General features: G+C 44.1%; 1 protein-coding gene across 8 annotated transcripts in view; it reads right to left on the bottom strand.

Annotated features, from left to right (window-relative positions):
- The window catches only part of meis2a (Meis homeobox 2a), a 102,066-nt gene that overhangs the window by 56,742 nt on the left and 24,457 nt on the right, over nucleotides 1–20,867 (bottom strand). For 7 of the 8 annotated variants that reach the window (XM_012861580.3, XM_012861581.3, XM_036150404.1 and 4 more), the window contains exon 8: nucleotides 4,219–4,364. In XM_012861580.3, coding sequence (XP_012717034.1) covers nucleotides 4,219–4,364 — 146 coding nt within the window. The remainder of the gene's footprint in view (nucleotides 1–4,218; nucleotides 4,365–20,867) is intronic. The other variant, XM_036150402.1, reaches the window with a different exon arrangement.

The following is a 20,867-nucleotide window of genomic DNA, read 5'->3' as shown; positions in this document are numbered from 1 at the left end:
GGAGGGAGGGGGGGGGCGCATTAGAGAGTCAGAGCAGGAGGTAGAATACAAGAAGGAAGTGGAGAGACAATCCGACCCTCTTGTGCCAGCCAGGGCCAGCTGATCTGTCCAACCCTTGGCCAATTACATGTGGGGCATTTAAGGTTGCCAGCGTTCTCGCTCCCGAGGGCATGTGCCCCCAATATGAAAAGAGGTCAGGGGTACCGTAGCCTCTCTGTGGTCTTTTCGTGTTTTGAGGAGTCAATATGGCGCAGAAAACTGTACTTTACAGCTGCAACACTGGGGACTGATGGAGGACTGATGGAGGACTGATGGCAAACATGAACTGCAATGTGTTTATCCGTTGGATTTGACTGCCGTGACCAAAGCAACCTTGCAGGTTCTCCCGAGAGAGAGAGAGAGAGAGAGAGAGAGAGAGAGAGAGAGAGAGAGAGAGAGAGAGAGAGAGAGAGAGAGAGAAGCTTTGGACGAAGAGTGGGAGGGCAGAGGGTGAGGGCAATTTTGTTATACTGAATCTAAAAGCTCAACAGTTGTTACTATTGGCCCGTGTTGTTTTTGTGTGCATGTGTGTGTGCGTGTGTGTGTGTGTGTGTGTGTTAAGGGGGGTGGGGGGGGTCCTGTTCTTTTGAGCCTTTCAGAAGATGTGACAATGGCTGGATGTTGAGAACATATGTAGGGAGACCCCTGTGGCTCATGGAAGAGGAGCTTCATGCTGGCCCCCTCAGTTTTTGAGAAAATTCAAGGCCGCTCCTTTCACTCCTCACCCCTCAGTTAATGAATGCGTGAATGGCAGAATGCCGCTATAGGCCATTCAGGGGCCAAAGTCCCCAAGAATTCACCCTTGGAGAAACGCATCCAGCTATTGCAAATACATTTGCTTAACAAATTAAAAGAAAGGCGAAGGGTTAATGGGTGTGTGTGCACGGGGTGCATGCGTGTGTGTGTGTGTGTGTGGTGAGTAAGAGTTTATGGGTGGGAGAAATGGATGGTGATGGTGAGAAGAGAAGGGGGATAATTCAATTAGTCCTCTTCCTTAGCATAGAAATAAAGGCAGGTTAAAAGGGAGGGATTATTATTTGTACAAGACTGGCCCGGGCTTTGCACAAAAGAAACAAATAAAGATTGGAGAACATCCACAAGCAAGGGGATGCGATAAAGGGGCGAGGACAGAGCAAAGGAGGGTCTTGAAAGCTTTGCTTGGTCTGAATTAAAAGGGTCTCTGAAAGATGCGGCCTTCTCTGGGCTTCCCCCTTTGCCGTTGCCGACCACCTTTTTGAGTTTAAACACATTTTAAGAGAAATCTGTCTTTGAAAAGAGAAAATGCTAATCTTTCAGACGTTATTAAGCATGTTGTGCATCCAAAAAGTGTTTTTTTTTTCTTATCCCCCTCAACCACAAACAAAGGACAAAACAACAGCAGAAAGAGTCGCTCCACACAAAAAAGCACGTACTACAAACAAACAAAAAAAAAAAAAGTCTTGCGTCAATCTGGCCCTCGGTGTGTGAACGAAGCCTGATCTGCGCACAGCTCGGTGAGAAGCTCTCCCCGTCAGGGAGCGACGGCGCTGTGAACAGCTGTGAAGTCATTTTGATAATGATGAGAATAATAAGCGTGCAGACTGGCGTGGTGGAGCCGCTAAGGCCTGCGAGGCTCAGGGCTTTGCTGTTGCAGCTTCACTGCTCCTGAATAGATAAAAGTGATTAAAGCACTCCTGATTATCCCTGACCAATATGTAATGGATTTACAGCCCTTTCAATTAGGCTGTATTTGCTGGCCGCTTATTACTTGGGCTTTTGGTTAGGTAATCAGGGTAGAGGGGGCTTTCAGCTGGGAGTGGGCACTTTGGTGAAGGGGTAGGGGGTTCTACACAGTGGACAGGGGGCACCTGACCCTCTTTAATGCAAGGATGATCTGGGAGACCCCCAGCTCTATAGTAAGACTCCCTTACTACCCCCCACCCCCTTCTTTCACTTTGCCCCCCCCTCCATCTACATTGTCGCTCCTCCTCTGCGGCAGAGAGTTACAAGCTCAGGCAGCTTTTGTGTCCCGCCGCGGCCACCTCCTTCTGAAATCTGACCTGTGTTGCAAAATCAATACAGCCTGATGTTCTGATAATGTCCTGACATTAGCAAGGGTGAGAGGACATGTAGCGCACCCCCCCCCCCCCCTTTTTTAATAAGGCACACGCAGATAAAGCAAAAAAAAAAAAAAAACGGCGTCAACGTCAGACTGTCTTGTTCTATGAAATTGTGTTTTAGTAGTTATGACGTTTAAAACCAAAGCGTAATGAAGTGAGCAGTTTTAAACTGTTTAAACGGAGGAAGCTCATAAGCGCAGCAACAAGTCAATCAGTTTGACAAACCGCCAACTCATAACTGAATTTCAACGTATTCCAATTAAGACTTTACTTTCGAATACTTAAATAATTAACTTAGTGCACCCTCTCTTTACGCAGTTCAAGCATCCCTTTTTCTATTTTTCTGTTAAAAAAACCTTCTTAAACCCAGCGCAAACAGTTGGTTGTTGAAGCCAGCCCAAGGCATGAACAACCCTAGCAGCTTTTTAGGGCCCGGACACACTAGCAGGTTGGGAGCCCAATAAAACCATGACTGTCAAAGACATCTAACAAAACCACATTTCTAAATGTAAAAGTAAAAGTTAACGTCTTAGCTCTGGAAGCCAAAACACAATATCAACACAACAGCAAAAGCAAAGCTGTCTTTAAACAATCCTTAACATGTTGAACAACATAATATCCCAAGAGCCATCAGTACACACTCATTGGCCACTTTATTAGGTAAACCTTGCTAGTACTAGCTTGCACCACCCAAAGGTGGAAGCTCAAAGGTGCTCAGTTCAAGAAACGCTTGTGTCATGTTCAAGAAGCCAGATTGAGATGATCTGAAATTTCTCACACAGTGCATTATCCTGTTGGAAGTAGCCATCAGAAGATGGGCCCACTGTGTTTATAAAGGGATGGACATGTCAGCTACAATACCCAGCTAGGCTGTGGTGTTTAAACCATGCTTAATTAGCACCAAGGGGCTTAAGGTCTGTCAAGGAAACACCCCCCATACCATTACATCACAGCCAGCAGCCTCAACTGTTGATACAAGGCAGAATGGATCCCTGCCTTCATGATGTTCACTCCAAATCCTGACCCACTGTCCGAATAATCCAAACTCATCAAACCAGGTCATCTTTTTTTTCCTGTTAGTGTTCAATTTCAGTGAGTCTCCGTGGGTTCTATCCTCCATTCCCTCTTCTTAGCTGACTGGAGCGCTGCCCGGCGTGTTTCCCTCTCTCCTGCAGCATATCTGCTCCCAGGCCTGATGCGTCGTGCATTCAGAGATGCTATTCCGCATACCCTCTTGCATACGAGTGCCTATGCGAGCTGCCGTTGCGTTTCTTTCATCTCGAACCAACCTGCCCATTCCCCTTTGACATCAACAAGGCTTTTTTTTTTTTTTTTTGCCCATGCAACCGGCGCTCACCCGATATTTCCTCTTTTTCAAAGCCTTCTCTGTAAGCCCGAAAACACGGATGTGCGTGAAAATCCCAGTAGATCGGTAGTTTGCTGAAATCTTCTGACCAGCCCCATTTTGCACCAGCAACCGTGCCCTATTTAAAACCCCTGAAATTCCCTTTCTTCCCTGATTCGGATGTTCGATTTGACCTTAAGCAAATCCTCTTCCCCATGTCCAGAAGCCTAAATGCATGATAGTGCTCCCATGTGGGTGGCTGATCTGCTATGAAAGAGGTATCGCTAATAATGTGGCCGGTAAGATTTGGTTGCATAGCCGATACAAGTATTATATTGTTTGCTATTTTTTAGTTATTTATCTAAATCTAGCTTTAAATAATGACTTGTATCATTTTAGGTGTATAATTCCCATAGGTTCAAACACGTATGATATCAGGGAGATGTTACTGGAGCTGATGGTAGCTGGAAGGTGCCCAAATTAAATTCTATTCAGGACCCCCATACAAACTTGGCTAGCTCTCGTGTCTGCATTGCAGGGCTGAGCTAAGTAAACAGTCCAGACTGATGAGATTGACCAGGTCAGTGTTGCCCTCCTGACAGAGAGTCGAAATCTGCCTTTCACTCGTTTTACCACAGCAGCTACCGGTGACCACTGCGTGTTATCATGTGACGCACGTGTCTCTGCAGAGGTTGCTCTGATGCAAGCGTATGCCTTAAAAAAAAAAATGCTTACCGTGAGGTGCTGGAAGAGCCACGCCCTCATGATGTTTGTGGCCACCTTGGGGAAAATGCCGCGCTTTTTCTGCCTCTTCTTATCCTTGTCCGGATCATCGTCGTCCCCTGTGCCAGGCGATGCAACGCTGTTGTCTAAGCCATCTCCTAGGCAGAAACCAAACCCGGGGTTAAATAACGTTTCAGACCGCATCACAGGGCGAAACAGAGACGAAGTACAGTCGGTTCAAAGCTGAGTTTAAGGTTTATGAAAGATGGATAAACGGACAAATACCACAGATACCCATGTTGGAATTCAAAATGCAGTGCGCTTAGGCCGAAAGATTTGGTGCAAGCAAAGCTGGTGTTGTGCTGAGGAGACGAGGAGGTAGGGGGATTAGGATAGCCTTAGATGAAGGCCTGCATAGAGACAGCAGGGTTTACACAGAGCTGCTCTATACCCCAGAGCACGAGGCAGGGGAATAGGGGTTAATGGCTCAAATGTTATGGTTGGGCACTGAAACATTGTGTTCCTCATTCCACTTCTCCAGAAGGAAAGGGGAAATGAAAAGAAATGGACAAGGAGCTTTCAAATACAGTGGAGACTAGGACTCATGTCATTAATTCAATTAAATTTGCATGCTTGACTTAACACAGAGCATTTTTTTTTCTCCACCCTTTGAAGAGAGCCAAAGGGGACAGAATGGAGTTATGCAGATATGTACAGTAAAAAAAAAAAAAAAAAAAAGGATTCATGAATTTACAACATCCAGTTGGGCTTGCGCGAGCACTGATTTGTGATTTGAGGAGGTTCATTGTTGCAGTTCGATGCACATAATGGAATCGTCCTATTCTCTCCCCCCCCCCCCCACCACCCTAACGACCCCGCCTTCCCTTCAATCCAGCCATAAGATTAGCATGACAGGCCGGTGACGGCTACCCCTGCATTAATGTCCACCGGCGTTTGATTTCTTGACGAAAACATGGACGTGCGCCTCCTTCAAGCTGAAGTTTCCATCCATGTCCCTTGCCTTTTCCTTGTTCCTCTTCCCTGGCATTAATTGTGCATTAGCAAAAATGATTTACTTTTAACAGTCATGGTTATTTTTTTTCTTGCCCCCGGGCACGAATGCCTTGAAAGCCTTCCTTGAGGGCATCTAAATTATGTATCTGAAAAACTCCTCCACTAAGGAAGCGAAGGACCCTGACATTCTCAAAATTCAGACGCACATGTCCTCCTGTTTTTGGCGAGGCATCAATCACAGCCACCTATACAAGCCTTAATCTCGCATAAATATTTCAACTAATAACATTAAAAAGGGGGGAAAGAAGAAGGATCCGACTGGTGGTGTAATCAAATGCAAAATAAATGAAGAACACAGGGCCAGCGGGGGCTGTGCACTTTGTAAAACTTTTTTTTTGTCTTTCTTTATGTTTTCCTCAACTACTTCTTCTTCTTCTTCTTTTTTTCCTGCACATCATTAGCTCGGAGCCACACGAAAGAGATAAACAAAGAAGTGCCGACGAGAAGCGAAGGAAGCAACCGCCCTCCTGAAGGACATATGGGAATGGGGACACAGACGACGGGTGTTGTAATTGTAGAATGGGCGTTCATTAGGGGGCAAATGCCATAAATCCCAGGCTAAGTACGAATCCTTGTTCAGGAAAGCCTAAAACAATAAACTTTGGTCTCTACCCTGACTGTGAGGGGCTTCCTGAGAAATGCGACCCAGACGGAAGCCGAGTCCAACTCCCCCAGTTTGCCTCGAAAACGTACAATAAAAACACAAGCGGCGGGCTGTGAATTTTAACCGCCCCGCCTTTGTTTCTTTGCTTTTGAGCTTCGCTGGATAATGTTTATGCTCCGTTCGGTGTTTGTTTGTTTGTGTGCCGCTAGGTTTTGTGTTGATTTTCGAGGTGCTCTCCAAATCCCTCTCCCGCTGTGAGCAGTCAGGCTCATCCAATAGAACCACACAGTGGCCAAAAGGCTGGCAGATTAATTTTATTGACGTTTCCATTTTCACTGCAATGTGATAGCCTTCCCCCTGGCCAGGGCCAGTGCGACCCGTGCGTATTTACAGACTGACCTGTCACTTCATTACCCAGCATGCTTGCTGCCTCCTGCCCTAGCCCGCGAGGATGAAACCAGACTCCCCTCTGCTTTTCAGCCCCTTCCTATCTTACACTGACATTGCCGTGCGTCCACAGATCCGACTTCTACAGCAGCGAGCCCGTGTACGGCTCCAGTGGCTGTCTTTGAATCTCTATTTATATGCCGACATTTTTACTTCGCCGCAAGAATAAAGAAGAACAAAGTGTGGACAGAAAAAGAAAAAAAAAAAAGAAAAACAAAGGAAAAAAGAAAAAAAAGAGAAGCAGGAGGAATAAAGGAGGAGTAGAAATAGAATAAAGAAGATCCAACTTGCTCAACCTCATTACATCTGAAGGAGAGCTGGTGCTTTGCATCCACCCCCACTCCTTTCTTATGAGCGAGAGAAGGAACGCTGCAGGGCAAATTGTCCCAAACGCTAATGGCTTCTGACTGTTCCCTGGCAACTCTGCCATTCTAACCTGTGTGGATGTGCACTCTGAGAAAAAAAAAAAAATTGGGTAAGGGGGAAAAAAGTACAGGGCAGAGCAGAGGGAAGCGTCCCATCATCTGGCCATGTGACACAGATGGGGGTTGGCTATTAGGAGGCAGTCGAAAGGCCTAAGGGAGCCGAGGTGCTGGAGTGTAGCCCCAGGCACTTTTGGAAAAGCAGCGCCCTTGGAGAAGGGAAAAAAAAAAAAAAAAAAAGACAGCAGCACACCCCCACCCACCCACTTTCCCCTCTTTTCCTTTCTTCCCCTCAACCTTTTTTCTCCTTCCTCCGTCTCCCTCCCTTTCCTCACCCCATCGAGATCTTGACTTAAAGTGCTCGCAATGAAAGTTTCTCCGCATATTTTCATACGCGCAGGGACCGCGAAAGTGTAATCAGGCGAAACGCGGAAGACAATGACCGGACGCAATGAGGGTAAGAGAGAATGAATAAGCACGCTGGCAAACAAACAAGCCCAAGTCCAGGAGCACATTATACGCTCACATACATTCCCTCTCTCATCACCAGTGGGTGGTTATTAAAAATGCATTCAGATATATCTCCTTGTGAGTAAATTGGTCTCAGGGCTGAGCTCATTATCGGGCTGAAAAAGGACTGTAAACACATTGCAACTCTGCTTATCTAATGTTGGTACATTTGAGGTCGCTTTAGGAAATCTTGTGCAAAAAAAAAACAAAAAAAACGCAGAGCATAAAGTGTCCTACAGCCTTTGCTGAGGCTGTAAGGGGGACTTCAGGGAGGTTGTAATGGCACCGGAGCCAATGCTCCATGTTCAGGAGTTAACGTCCCACTGGGGAAGACACCATGCTTAGGTTAACCGTGGAAACAAGGTGTATTTGACCGTGAGTAAAAAGAAAAAAAAAAAAAACATTCCTCCTGGAAATTACGCTTAAACTTAGCCATGATTGGCTACGAAATAACCAAAGATGCTTTGGGAAATTGACAGGTGAACACGATTGGCTGATTTTACGCTTGACCTGGCTGGAAACTGAAAATCTGGTCTCTTCCAATCACTGAACGAGTCGTCTGCTAACATAAAAAAAAGGTTTCGGTGCAGAAGGTTGATAATGAGGAACGAAGACACCAAGTTTGGTATCAGGGAGGTGTTTTTAAAAAGGATGTCAGAGAAAGCAGAAAAGCGTCAAAAACCTTTATTTTGAAAAGCGGCCAGTCGGCTGTTTACCCACGGTGATACTTTTAAACAGGGTATGAGAGTACAGCAAATAGCAGAAAGCTAAAAGCACTAAATCAAAGTTGATGTGTTTCATTCCTTTGAAGAGTCCAATTATACCAAGACAAAGAACATCTGCAATCTTTTCAAAGTCTCACACTTAAGATAATAATCTACGACTGCTCTGTCACTCAGACTGTGCGACATCACCTCAGGCCTCAATATACAGATATATTGAATCACTGTGCCTTGCAACAACAAGGTCCTGGGTTCAAATCCTGACCTGGAGTCTCTCTGCAAGGAGTTAGCATCTTCTCCCTGTGCATGCGTGGGTTCTCTCCGGGTACTCCAGTTAAGCATTTCCCTCACAAATATTAGGCATAACAGCTGTTTATTCTGCCTAATTTGTCAGAAAAAAAAACTATATTGAGATGTGGTGCACAACTACAGACTAACCCTACATGTATCGTTGTTGATGCAAAATATTTCTGAGACCTCTACATCTTCAACAAAGTCAGTATTATTCTGAACACACAGTTAACAAAATGCTATTTTTTTTACACACCCTATATAAAAATGTTTTTGAAGCAACCAAAAAAGATTTTATTTTTTAAAAATGTGAAAATTTCCTCACAATGACGTGAAACAGGCTTTAAAGGGTTAAAAAAAAAGAAAAGGCTAAATTAGTAAGGCATAATGTCTTGTAAGGTAGTTAATGCCCTGTGTTGTAAGTTTATTTTAGCTGGATTATATTATCACAGATACGTCTGCCACATCTGTAGAGAGTGAAGGTTCTGTAACTTTGGGCTGCTTATGAGAAATATATATTTTTTTTATATTTTTTTTAACAGCAAACATTTTAATTTTAAGACTGCTTAACTTTCTATTTTTCTTTGGATTATTAAGGTGAACACGGAATCTTTTACTTGCAGGTTTGAAACAAACAAACAATATTGGCAGAGCAGAAAACTGTTTTGTCGCTCTTTGAAGTACTTAGAGAGAAATCAGATTCTGTAGAGAGCTTTACAAGGTTTATCCACCCATTGTTTATACCCACTTATCCGTACAGGGTTGCAGGGGGGGGGGCTGGTGCCTATCTCCAGCAGTCACTGGGTGAGAGGTGAGGTACACCCTGGACAGGTCACTGGTCTATGCAGTTCTTAGACTGGATAACCTGTTTGACAAACTTTAGATTTTCTTGTTTTATTTTAAAGGTTCTACTTCCAAAAAGTTCCCCTGGTTGTTTCGGAGTAAGCAAAGATGTAGAAGCAGTGGATTACTAAAGCTGCTGCTAAAGTCAGTAATTATTACACCCTCCACCCATGTCCCCCGTCAGGCCAGAGTATTTAGGCACATTCACCTAAAGAAGTCCTTTCGGCTGCTGGCTTACTCGGGGGTCGCCACAACAAGTCATTACAACCGGCACTTTGGGGAAGCTGTTTGCACCGGACGCCCTTCCTGACGCAGCCGAGGTTCAAACCCGGGATTCCCCCGTATCAAAGACGTGGACTCAGCCCGCCACAGTGGAAGCTGTCCATGAAAAGAAAACTCACAAGCACGGCTAATGTAAAAGAGGAGTGGACGGAGAAGCAGATTCTATAGTCTATTTTTTTTTTTTTTTTTTTTATGAATCCTCTACCTTTGCACAGCACTCTGACCCGTCCCTCCACCCTCCTATTACACCACCTCCATCCCTGCAGGCTCGGCGGGCAGAGAATGAGGAGAAAAGAAGAAGGGGGATTTAGAGCCTCCCTTTTTCCTCTTTTTCTCTTCAACTTTTCAGCCAACATAAGCGGCGTTTAGCACATTCAGTCCCCCAAATGGCAACGAATGAGGGTAGCAGTGGGGGCTCCTCTTTTGTCCGTCTGGTTACCCCTTTTATTTACTCTGGATTTACGGAGGGGTCTTTGCCGACTATGGGACCACATGCTTTTGACACATACACAATCTCCTTCCCGTACACACTCGCACAAATGCAAAGAGGCTCTATTCACCCTGGTGGAACAGCTAGCCCTCTGTTGCTCCATGCTGACTAAGGATTACCATCCTTCTTGCTACAACCACATGCTAGCAATATGCTTCATGCTCATGGAAGAAGACTCTAATCCCTTTAATGATAAAACATACTTGACCATCCTTTTTTTTTTCTATTTAAGTAAGCCATCAGGACGGTTTTTGTTTCTCGGTGTGAACGCGCCATATGGCGTGCAGCACTCGCTCGGATCCATACAGTAGACCAAGGCTCTAAAGCAGTCTCAGTTTGCACGGTGCTACCGCGCCCTGCGTTTCACGCTGATTATTTCCTGATCTGTGCTTAAACAAGCAGCAGCCCCCTTTGCACTGGACCATAAAACAACAGCTTAGTAAACAGCAAGCATGCTGACAAATTGGTGGCGCTCAGGCCGGAGTCATTAACAGCCTTAAAACCTGTCAGAGCAATTACAACAAACTCTCTCCTTCAGCAAGTCTGCCTGCCAAACTCAGATGTTGCCGCCCGCCTCTTGTCTGCCGCCCCCCCTCCGTTACCACCGGGACACATGGCTGAAGGTGAAAGAGAAAACAAAACCCTCTTCTCTCCGTTTTCTTTTTTTTTCTTTCTTTCTTTTTTTTTCTTCCTCAAAACGCATCCTAGAGAAATGGAGACAAACATCTTTGTGAAACGCAGCTGTATCTGAATCCTGAGGACTGCAACTGAGAGATTCATCTTGCATGAGAGGTAATGTCAGGTTTCCCCCCCCCCCCACCCCTTCCACCCTTGCCCAAAATAAAAAACAACAGATCATTAAGTGTTCCCTTAAATGAAGTGGAATAAGAGCTTTTAATTAGATGTTGTTTTCTGTGTGTGGGGAAGTGAGGCAGTCATGCAGTAAGGAAGGCGTGGAGGGAAGGATGGAGTGAAATGTGTGTGTTTGCATGTGTGTGTAGGGTGGGTGGGTGGGTAGGTGGGGGGGGGGGGGTGTTCATCAGCTCTTGTACAGTACCTCCCTTCTCTGGCCCTTTCTCTAAGCCCCCTAAACCTGCCATCGGTCAGATATCTCTGTGTCATCCCTGGAATGTTGGAGATAACTATCACCTTTTTCACGGATACGGGGAAAGGCGACCGAAAAGGAACGGTGGAGAGGACGGAGGGTGTAGAGTTGGAGGTAAAACGTGTTTTTAACAACCAGTTAGGCTGTTTCGCCTTCAAATCCAAAATACGGACTGGCGCACAGCCACTCTCCTCTCTCAGTTTTCCCCCCCTGGAGCAAAACGAGGATTAATGGGTCCAAAAGTATAAGAGAGTGAGGGGTTGTGGATTTATTGACGGTACCTCGCTTATTCTTTTTATATATTTAAACTCTGCCAAGAGCCTAAAATATCCCTGCAATTAACCCACAATAACAACTACACCGTAGTCTGGACCCATATTTTTCCTTCAGTTCTGTGAATGTTTTTGGGATGTAAAAACACATTAAAGCATCTCTACCACCGTTGCGCATCGTCAGGAGGAAATGTTTGCCCGTTCTTCTCCGCCAAACAACTCAAGCTCAACATGGCTGGAGAACAAACGTTGGTTTTGAAGTCTTCCCAAAAGATTCTCTGTAACATATAGGGCTGGACTTTGACTGGACCGTTCTCAGACTTGAACATGCATTCATTGAAACAATCATATGGTAGCTCTGGCTGTGTGTTTCAAGTCTTTTGCAGCTTCGAACAGATTTTATTTTCAGGTTTTTCTTGCATTTAGCTCCATCTATCTTCCCATCAACTCTATCCAGCTGCTATCCTTCCCTGATGGAAGAAAAAAAATCATCCCCACATCATAAAGCTTCCAACACCGTGTGCCATCCTGTAGATATTGTTTGTTGACTAATATTCTGTAACAAACCCCCAATTTCAATTGCACAACGACCAACTTATTCCATGTTACTAGCTAGGTAACAAACTGTTTTTTTTTTTTTTTAGGTGTTGGTGAAAAAAAGTACGGATAAAAATGCACACCCACACTTTTCAAATTTGTATTTGCAAAAAACGCCCATTGCACAAATGGGGATACGTTTAATAATGATAATATATCTACGAAAGGAATCTGCAATCCATTAGGGAGCTTATCAAAGAAGAAAAATGAATGGAAAGAGAACGGCTGGAATAAAGATGTGTAAAAAGACAAGAGGCAGGCTGTCGAAGATGTCAGGACCCAATTTGCATGAATGGCAAAGGGCTAAATTGCAGGGGATGGGGGAGCTACCATCCAACCCCTCACTCTGCTTTTTTGGGAGGGGGACTAAAAGGGAGTTTTGATGCCCATGACTGCCCCTCACTCAGAAGACAAGGATCAGTGGCTAATGAAGGGCTTTTGGGTCTCCAGCAGACATTTCACACTTTCTGCCTCCCTGACAACTCCACCCTCATCCCTCTAACCTCTGAACACTGCAGTAGAAGCTGCTGCTGCTGCTCGTTCCTTACATTTGAAATCTAATTGAGCACATTTCTTAAAAGAAAAAAAAAATGCAAACCTGCCCAAGTAAAATAGTAAACCAAGGTTTTCTTAGTCTCTTTATTTAAAAAGCACTATGAGGCTTTTTGCAGCGGGTAAACCTGCATTTGGGCCAAACTCACTCCATGATTCATAATTATTACAACAGAAAAAGCAAAAAAAAAAATTGAACAAAATAAAAAAAGCTTTGTATACCAAGAACAGAATATGAGAGTCCATGGGTTTGATGCGACATTAAATATTGAAGAACAGGTATTTCCCAAAAGTAATTTGATCTCTGTTGAATTGAAACAAGCGTGGTCATTAGTAAAACAAGCTTGTGCGTTTTTAGCCATGCTCTCTGCCTCCCAAAAATATCTAAGTTGCTCGGCTTTGGAATGATAATGTCGTGAAAGCTGGGAATAAGAAAACAAAGAGAGGCATCGTACGGACGGGTCTGCAAGTGAAGAAAGTTCTAAGAACTGCGGCGATTCTCTACCATCACTTCCAATTTAAGGGCAGAACGTTGGACCTCACTAATAAAGGGGATGAACAGAGATTCATTACAAACTCCTGACAGACACATGATGGAAGAAGATCCTCTGCTCAAATGAGACCAGAACAAACTTTTTTGTGCTTTATGCAAAGCTCCGTGTGTGGTAGAAACCTAAAATGGCACACCATACCCCTCGGTGAAACATGGTGGTGGCTGCACCGGGGATTTAATTCGGACTAATGATGGACAGTGGCATCAAAGGCAAAATTAGCAGGTATGCTGGAGCTCTACACGTAAAGCTTTGCCGTTGACAGAGTAAATGAAATAAAGGGTTTATAAATCAACAAGTCAACCATCAGATTGTAGCCTCTGCTCGGCAGCCCTCTCATCAGCCAAATGCCATAGTTTTTCCCCCCCCTCCCCGCTCCTTTTTTTTTTTTTTCCACACAAAATGTCCTGGAGGCAGGGAACAAAGCGAGCAGAACTGATTACTGCACTGTTGCTCCGCTCCGCCAGTCTAAACTCTGTTTGGCTTCCTAATGAGCTCACTAAAAACCCAATTCATCACCCATAACCCCTTCTCAACCTGCCTTGAAATCCCCCATTATAGAAAGTCAAGGACAGTCCGTTTACGGGCTTCGGGCCGGGGTCAGGGGGCTGCGAGGGGTGCACGGCAGCAGCCGCGACAGCAATTCAGCCGAGGCTACTTTGACACAAGGCGTACTCATGTGCCGTGCTTATTCATTAAAGTCAATCTGATTTCCTCCTGAAAATCCGTCGATGTTGGTAGTCTCTTGGAAAAGTATTCACAACCCTTAAACTTTTCGACATTTTTTTTCAACAGATAAGCACAAGCTTAAATATTTTTCTCTTGGTGTTTTATCCAATAGAGCAACGTGAACTGGAACATAACCGTGAAATGATTGAACCAAACATAGCATATCCTACCACAGATTCTCTATTGCATAGATGTCTGACTCTGACAAACACGTGCATGTTTTTTGATCTAAACCATTCTGTTGGAGTTTTGCTTGCATGTTTGGAGTTGTTGTCCCACTAGAAGGAGCACCCACCCTTAGTGTCAAGCCTTGTGCAGGTTCTTAACAGTTTTTCTCCTAAGTTTGCCCTCTATCCATCATCTTATCAGCTCTAACAAGCCTCCTGGCCCCTACTAAAGAAAGGATCTGTTAGTATGGTGATGCTGCCACTGCCATGTTTCACAATAGGGTGATGTGCAGTGTTGTGGTTTTTTTTTTGTGTGTCATGCGTAAAGTTTTACATGCATGCCAAATAGCTACATTTTGGGATCAGCTCACCAGAGCACATTTCCCACTCATGTTTGCTGTGTCCCCCCCTACATGGCTCGTTGTAAACTGATAGGGGGACGTTTTATGGGGAGATTAATACTTTAGCAAGGCTCCGTGTGGCCAAACTACACTTGGAGCTTCTGCGCAAGCATGACAAGTTAATCAGAAAGAGTTGCCCTAAGTTCACCTATCTTTTCTGTTTTTCCCTCATTTTAAAAAAAATAAAAAAAAACAGCGGCGTCCCAGTCGGAGCGGAGGAATGTCCGGCTCGATGACTGCAGCAGCGGGACTGTCCCCGCTCAAGTCAGCTTTCGCACCAGAGATTTCACGTCTAATACCCTTTCGTGCCTTTCTTGCAACGACTAGGAATGTTGAGGGAATGCAGCAGGGAGGGGGCAACTCCTATTGAGAAAAAAAGAGGTTCGTAAAGCAGGCAGAGTATCAAAGGTGCATAGGAAACAGTATAGAAGGTGGGAAACGGGCTCAGAAACCAAAGTCTGTTGGTTGGAGGGAGGGAGGGGGTTAGAAACCGAGAGGAGGAGGAGGAGGAGGAACAACATCGGGTTGGGGTAAGCTCCCACTGTTCCTCATTACATGGAGCTGAAATGATCCTCCTGACACCTGGGCTGTAACCAAGAGATTACAGAATTGATGAATCCTTGGTTTAAAATGCAGCTGTTTTATTCTGCTTTACTAATTAATTCTTCTTCCAATAATGTATTGATTAAGCGTAGCCCCTGATAAAGTTCAAACCGAGAGAGATCCCTCCGGGGGTTTTGGGCCGGCCTGCTCCAGAGAGTCAATGAAAACTTCCTCCCTTCTTCACCTGCATCTATCTCTCTCTGTCAGCGCAGTTTACCCTCATAAATTAGTCAGATCAGCGAGGAGCTGATACTGTCTGCCCTCTTGCTGATATATTTCCCTGTTATTTTGAAGCAATCATGTCCACACGAATGCAGAAGGGCTTTTGACAAGTCCATCGCGCACAACTCGGGGAAACATTAAAGGGATGTGCTAAAAAGGAGTTCAAACGCGTTCATTTACCTAAACTGCTTTGCTTTGCTGCCTTTGCTCTACCCCGTGCTCTTATTTTGAGCCTAGAAGGGAACTACTGCATGCAGAACGAGAGCGTCTCATTTCACCGAACCACTCGTTCATTCTTTTTCATCGCTGTATTTTTCCTAACAGTTGTGAATAACAGCCTGATCAACAGAGGGTAGAGTAGGTGTCTCCTGGGAGCCAACTAGCAGAGAAATCAGATCCAGCTTTATAGGAGAGTCTGCTGCTCATGTCTTATCAAGACCCCTCACCTATGAGCTTCTTTACAAGTCTATAACCAGGGACCACTGTCCTCAACAGGACCTTGACATAAATTCACCTGTTCTTATAGGAGGGAGAAGTATTTGTACCAGATCCACGGTGAAACATCCTCCCGGAAACAACCAAATATAGCTCCCTCTTCCTAACAACAGTGGCAAATAGGATTTTCTCTCTATATAAAATGAAACGGACAACTCCGACGCAACCCTTGCATAGTGACAAATAACCGGTGACCCGATGAAGAGGGAAGAGTCTGTTAAAAGCCTTTTTCAGTATTAAAACCTAATGAAAAACTGAATGGATTATGAAGGAAGAAGGGAAAAATATAATTAGAAGGTGGAAGCAGAGCTTAATACATTTACGCGGGACTATTTCCTCCCGTTAATGGGTCTGCAGCAAGCAGAGAGGTGGTTTTAGCGAGGCCAGTATTGACTGTCCGCCCCACTCCTTAAGGTAAATCCAGCAGGTCATTTCATTAAGGCCCAATTCCATGGCACTAATTTTGATTTGAGGCGCTCGACAGCTGTTGGCATGTAGAAATTACAATCAGTGGGACCAGATGAGCGGGGGCCTGTTGTTCCCCATCACTTATATAGCTACATCTCATGTACACATTTTGTTGACAGCTCTGGTTAAAGGTGCAAAAGGATCTTAAAATAAATAATCTGTTATTGGAGCATAATATAATAACATAATCTTACACAGGGAAAAAAAATAGGAAAATATAACCGTGGATTATTTTTCAGTTCGGAAAAATGAACTGAATTTGATTTATTTTCTAGTTTATAGGAACTTCTAACTAATAATTCATATATTTCTGGTTCCCCTGGGTATAAAATGTTGTGTTTTTTATTTATTTATAGTCATCCGGCAAAGAGTGACATCTTGGTGTCTCCAAGTCTTCATAACAACCAATCGGTTGCCATCTATGACTCAACAGGTTGTTTGTGAGTGACACAAACACAGCTTGCCTAGATTTTTTAGTTAGAGCATCAATTAAGACTTTCTAACACAACTTGAAGTGTGATAAACAAAGCCGGATGATACCCAATCAAAATGAGATTTCAAAGCAAAGGATGAATCTGTTGAAAAGCGCCTCATGCCCAGCATTTAAGTGTCGCCTAGGATCTGTAAGGTTGCTCCTCCTAAGACCCGGGGACCTTTGTCAGGTTGCAAGACAGATTTTAATATAAAAACATATGCAGAACTCTACAAGTAAAATGGAAAACGTTTGTCAAAGCGCTTTTCTGGACAACAAGTATCCGAAACATACGGCAAAATCAACACGGATACAGTTTGGTGGATAAAAAAAAACTGGAAACTTCCAAGACTATTTCAAGGCCCAAATCCTGTCAGGTGAGCTTAAGAGAAGAAAGCCTAAGAGAGGAACAGGACCCTGGACAGTTTAGAGATGGTTTTTCAAATGTGGAATGGTCAAAGATCCCTTTCTCTGTTTACTCCAACTATTTAAAACAGAGATTCAAACAGGGTGCCAACAATGCCAGTGGTGACCTATTGTTTGTGGTATACTGACAAAACAAAGGTAAAGATCACCCTTAAATGCAGTAAACTGAGAGGATTTTTTGCAACACATATTATAGCAACTTACTGCAATTTTATGTTTTTTTGGGGGGGTTTTGTCATTTAGTAGAGCATTTCTTTCTCATTATAGGTTTGTCAGTCTGGCGGCGGGATGGATCCACTAGGTCTTCATCGTGCTGCCTCACAAGTTAACACAAAGCATTAAAGCTCCAGAAGGGGAAAAGGCTCCTTATTTGAAGCTGGTAATTAGCAGCACTCCATAGTCCTCAGTTTATGAAGAGCTCCATTTTTTTTTTGTTCGACCCCCTCTCTTTTTCTTTCTTCTTCTTTTCATTTCATTTCAGTTTTTTTTTTTTGCTATGCGGCCTTTGCTATTGACTTTTCAATTTTCCCCCCTCACGTCCACACACCCGCCCCACTCCCCAACCCCAACCCCAACCCCAACCCCGCACCAGCATCAGTGCCGGGCGATCCTGCATTGGTACCCGGCTCCACAATACCCCCAAGCCCACTCTCCGAGACGCTCGCTGGGGAGCCCTGAGAGCTGGGCCAGCCCTAGAGCTCCCCGCAGCCCACCGCTCACTCCCCAAGAGACCAAAATCAAAGAGAGAGGGCCTTAAACTCTAACCATGAGTATAATGAGGGTGCTCCAAAGAACAATAAGCATATACTCCAAAGGAAAACGAGGCACAGGACTACAAAAGAACGAGAGAGATAACTATAGGAATCTTGGCCCGACAGTGTTTTTGAGAAGTGAACAACAACAGAGAGCAAATGAGAAAGAGAAACTTAATAACCTAGCAGTGCATTGCTATGAGAGAGAGAGAGAGAGAGAGAGAGAGAGGGCAAAGGGCCACAGCCAGTGGCGTTGGTAGTCGGGGCCGCGTATCGCCTCCACCACATATCTGAACGCAGAACAACAAGGGGGTCTGCCACATGCCCCTGCAGCCAAAGGGAGCCGAAAGAAGCACGACTAATTTCTGCACAACAATGGGCCTAGATGAGCGCCCACACAATGGCAGGTGGTTTGAATAGCAGCAGGGCCCTTGCAAGCGGGGATCTTCTCCTCTCTTCACTCCGAGGTGCTCGGGTCTGGCTTGCGTAACCTCTCATTTTCAGCCAGGCTTCCTTTTTTGACTCATAAAAGGATGAAAACGATCTCATGGGAGGCCGGAGGAGCGCCAAGCAGCCAAGCCTGCGAGGCAAAACTCACAGCGAGTCCAGCTACGTCTCAGCTCACGTTTTGTTCGCCGCCAGTTTCTTCCCCGTCGCCCGTCAGCTTTTAGCGCGTTGCCTCGTTAGCGCGCCATATTTTCTATTATTTTCCGCGCATTTTCAGTGAGCCGTGTTGGTGGAGTGCTTTTGTTTGTTGCGCAGCTGCTCGGGCCGTCCTGTAAGCCACGGTGCGGTGGAAAAGGCAGTTTTCCCCCCACCTTAAGAACATTCTTTCTGGGGTCATGAGGTCAGGCTTCGCAGATGTCTCCTGCAGACACTCGGTTGTCTAAGGACTGCATCCCTGGGAGTAAGTATTTGTACTAAACAATACAGCTTTTTTTCCCCCCCACCTCACTTTAGAAAATGTTAAAAAAAAAAATTCTTCCACATTTTAGTCTTGCTTTTTCTTTGCTCATTGTTTTATTCCTGAATGAAGCAATGGAGTGAGTGTAGTTTTTCCTAGGTGGAGATTTGTGCGCAGAGATAATGAAAGAAAGCACTGGTTATCACAAGATAGTCGTGTGTTTTTCTGTCTGCTCTCGTTTCTTCAAGCACTAGCTGTCTCCATAAGTTTCCTGCAATTGTTTAAATGGGGCCTTAGTCATCCTCGCCATCAGTCAGAGGGAAAGATCCTTTTAAAGGTCTTTCTCTTATTTAGTGTGCGCGGTTGCCAGGGGAGAAAAATGAAACCACGTAGTAACTGTCCCTTCAAATAAAAAAAGAACCTTTGAGTAAGCAAGTTCGGAGCCAAACAGAGTGACCCTAAATGAACGGAGGGGAAATATTTGAGCCGGAGCCATGCTTCTCAAAACGTGGTACGAGTACAACTGGTGGTGCTCGGGTTTGCTTTTAGCGCTACACAGAGGACATATTGGTGTCAACCAAAGTTTACAAGGTAAATAGCTATAATGTAGGGGTAATATTTCCCATAAACCCAACATGTTATTAGTTCTAGCACATTGATTTTGGCTTCTGAGTGTAAAAAGGAAGTTCAGTGGACGATGTTTCCCTTCCCTGACAAACACACAAAATAAAGAATTTATGATAAAAGAGAAAATAAAAGTGTTATTTATCATGATAACAACCAACTCTAATAGATGATGCTTGCAAATCAACAGTTTTGTTAGAATTAATTACTTTTATAGGTTTAGACTATTTTTCTTCTGTTTGTTTCATCGATGAAACAAACAGCCCAGTATTTTTTTCAGGAAGCAAGTGATTACTGATTATTTAATTACATGGCCAGGATGAATACCTCTATCAACACAACCCAATAGCAACGGATGTGTCCGTACTTAATGTATTCAAACAGCAAAGGAACATATTCACAAACAGTGCTTAAGCATGTAGTTAATTCAACTGAGTTTAATTCAATACAAGCACCCAGAAGTGTAACAGAACTGATTATTGCTGTAGCCATATTGGATTTTGGGGTCAGGGTTGATCAAATCTGTCCCTATTGAAATTCTAACTCTGGTTACTTCTTATATATTTTTTCAACCATGGAATTAGGAATTGTTTAATTCCAACATGCAGTACAAATGAATCTCCTATTATTATTTTTACTTTTTTTTCTTTATTAAACAGCTCAAATCTTGTTGCAGTGCTGTTTTAAAATGCATTGTCTGGTTATAAAAGTTTAAGAACCACTGAGGTAGAGCCCCAATCTCAGCAAAAATGGTAAAGAAGGGGATTCCTGGGCCAAAACTGTTTCAATAAAAGCAAATCATCATTTGTTCTATTCAGGCTCGGAGCATAGCATTGCTAAAGATTGCACAATTTAACATGCAAGTTCTGCCTGAAAACATGGAAAACTGTGTAATTGGAGCAGCCTTTTTAAAACCCCGGCAATGAGCTATCCTTGAATATCATCTCGGCTCTTTTTTTTCCTCCTCTTTATTTTCCTTCGTTTGATATGGTGTTTTCTTTTTTTTCTTCCTTCTTCCCCCTCCAAACATCTCTCTGTATCCTACAAATTGATATCGCTCTAAATGAATTATGGTAAATGCATAATGAAGGTTTTCTCAGCTTCCGCCCTGCAGCCAGCCAGGATGGAGCATCTCGTTTGGTGTGTTTGATTCGTTTTGTTGCGCATTTAGCCCCAGAGTTCCTTCAGAGTGCTCTCTGCTCCAGGGATGCAAATAAGAAATTATCCTTGCTGACTAACATGGCTAATACCTCCTCTGGGGTAATCAAAAATTATTAGTCGCTTGCTTCCAATAAACATTAGGGCTCGTGGCGATAAACACTATCAAATTGCTCACTCCTCCTGCTCCTGAATAGCCATAAAATGGGTGAACAAAAGTGATCAGGTGTGGAAAAAGCACCCTGGCTACATGGAAACTGAGAGACCACGGGACTCCTATTATTCCTAAAAAAAAAAAAAAAAAAAAAGCAGCCCTTTGGCTTTAAGAGTCATTAAAGCGTGTACTAGAGTGGGAATCAGACGAGAAAATGAGCTTATCTTGCATAATGCCCTCATAAGCTTTGCATAAACGTAAAAGATGAGCGCGTGAAAATCAGTAGCAGAGAGAAGACAACCGGGATCGCAACGCACTTCCTTT

This window comes from Fundulus heteroclitus, chromosome 19, assembly GCF_011125445.2.
Source record: "Fundulus heteroclitus isolate FHET01 chromosome 19, MU-UCD_Fhet_4.1, whole genome shotgun sequence".
Classification (NCBI taxonomy): Eukaryota; Metazoa; Chordata; class Actinopteri; order Cyprinodontiformes; family Fundulidae; genus Fundulus; species Fundulus heteroclitus.
This window is presented reverse-complemented; position numbering and strand designations above follow the sequence as displayed.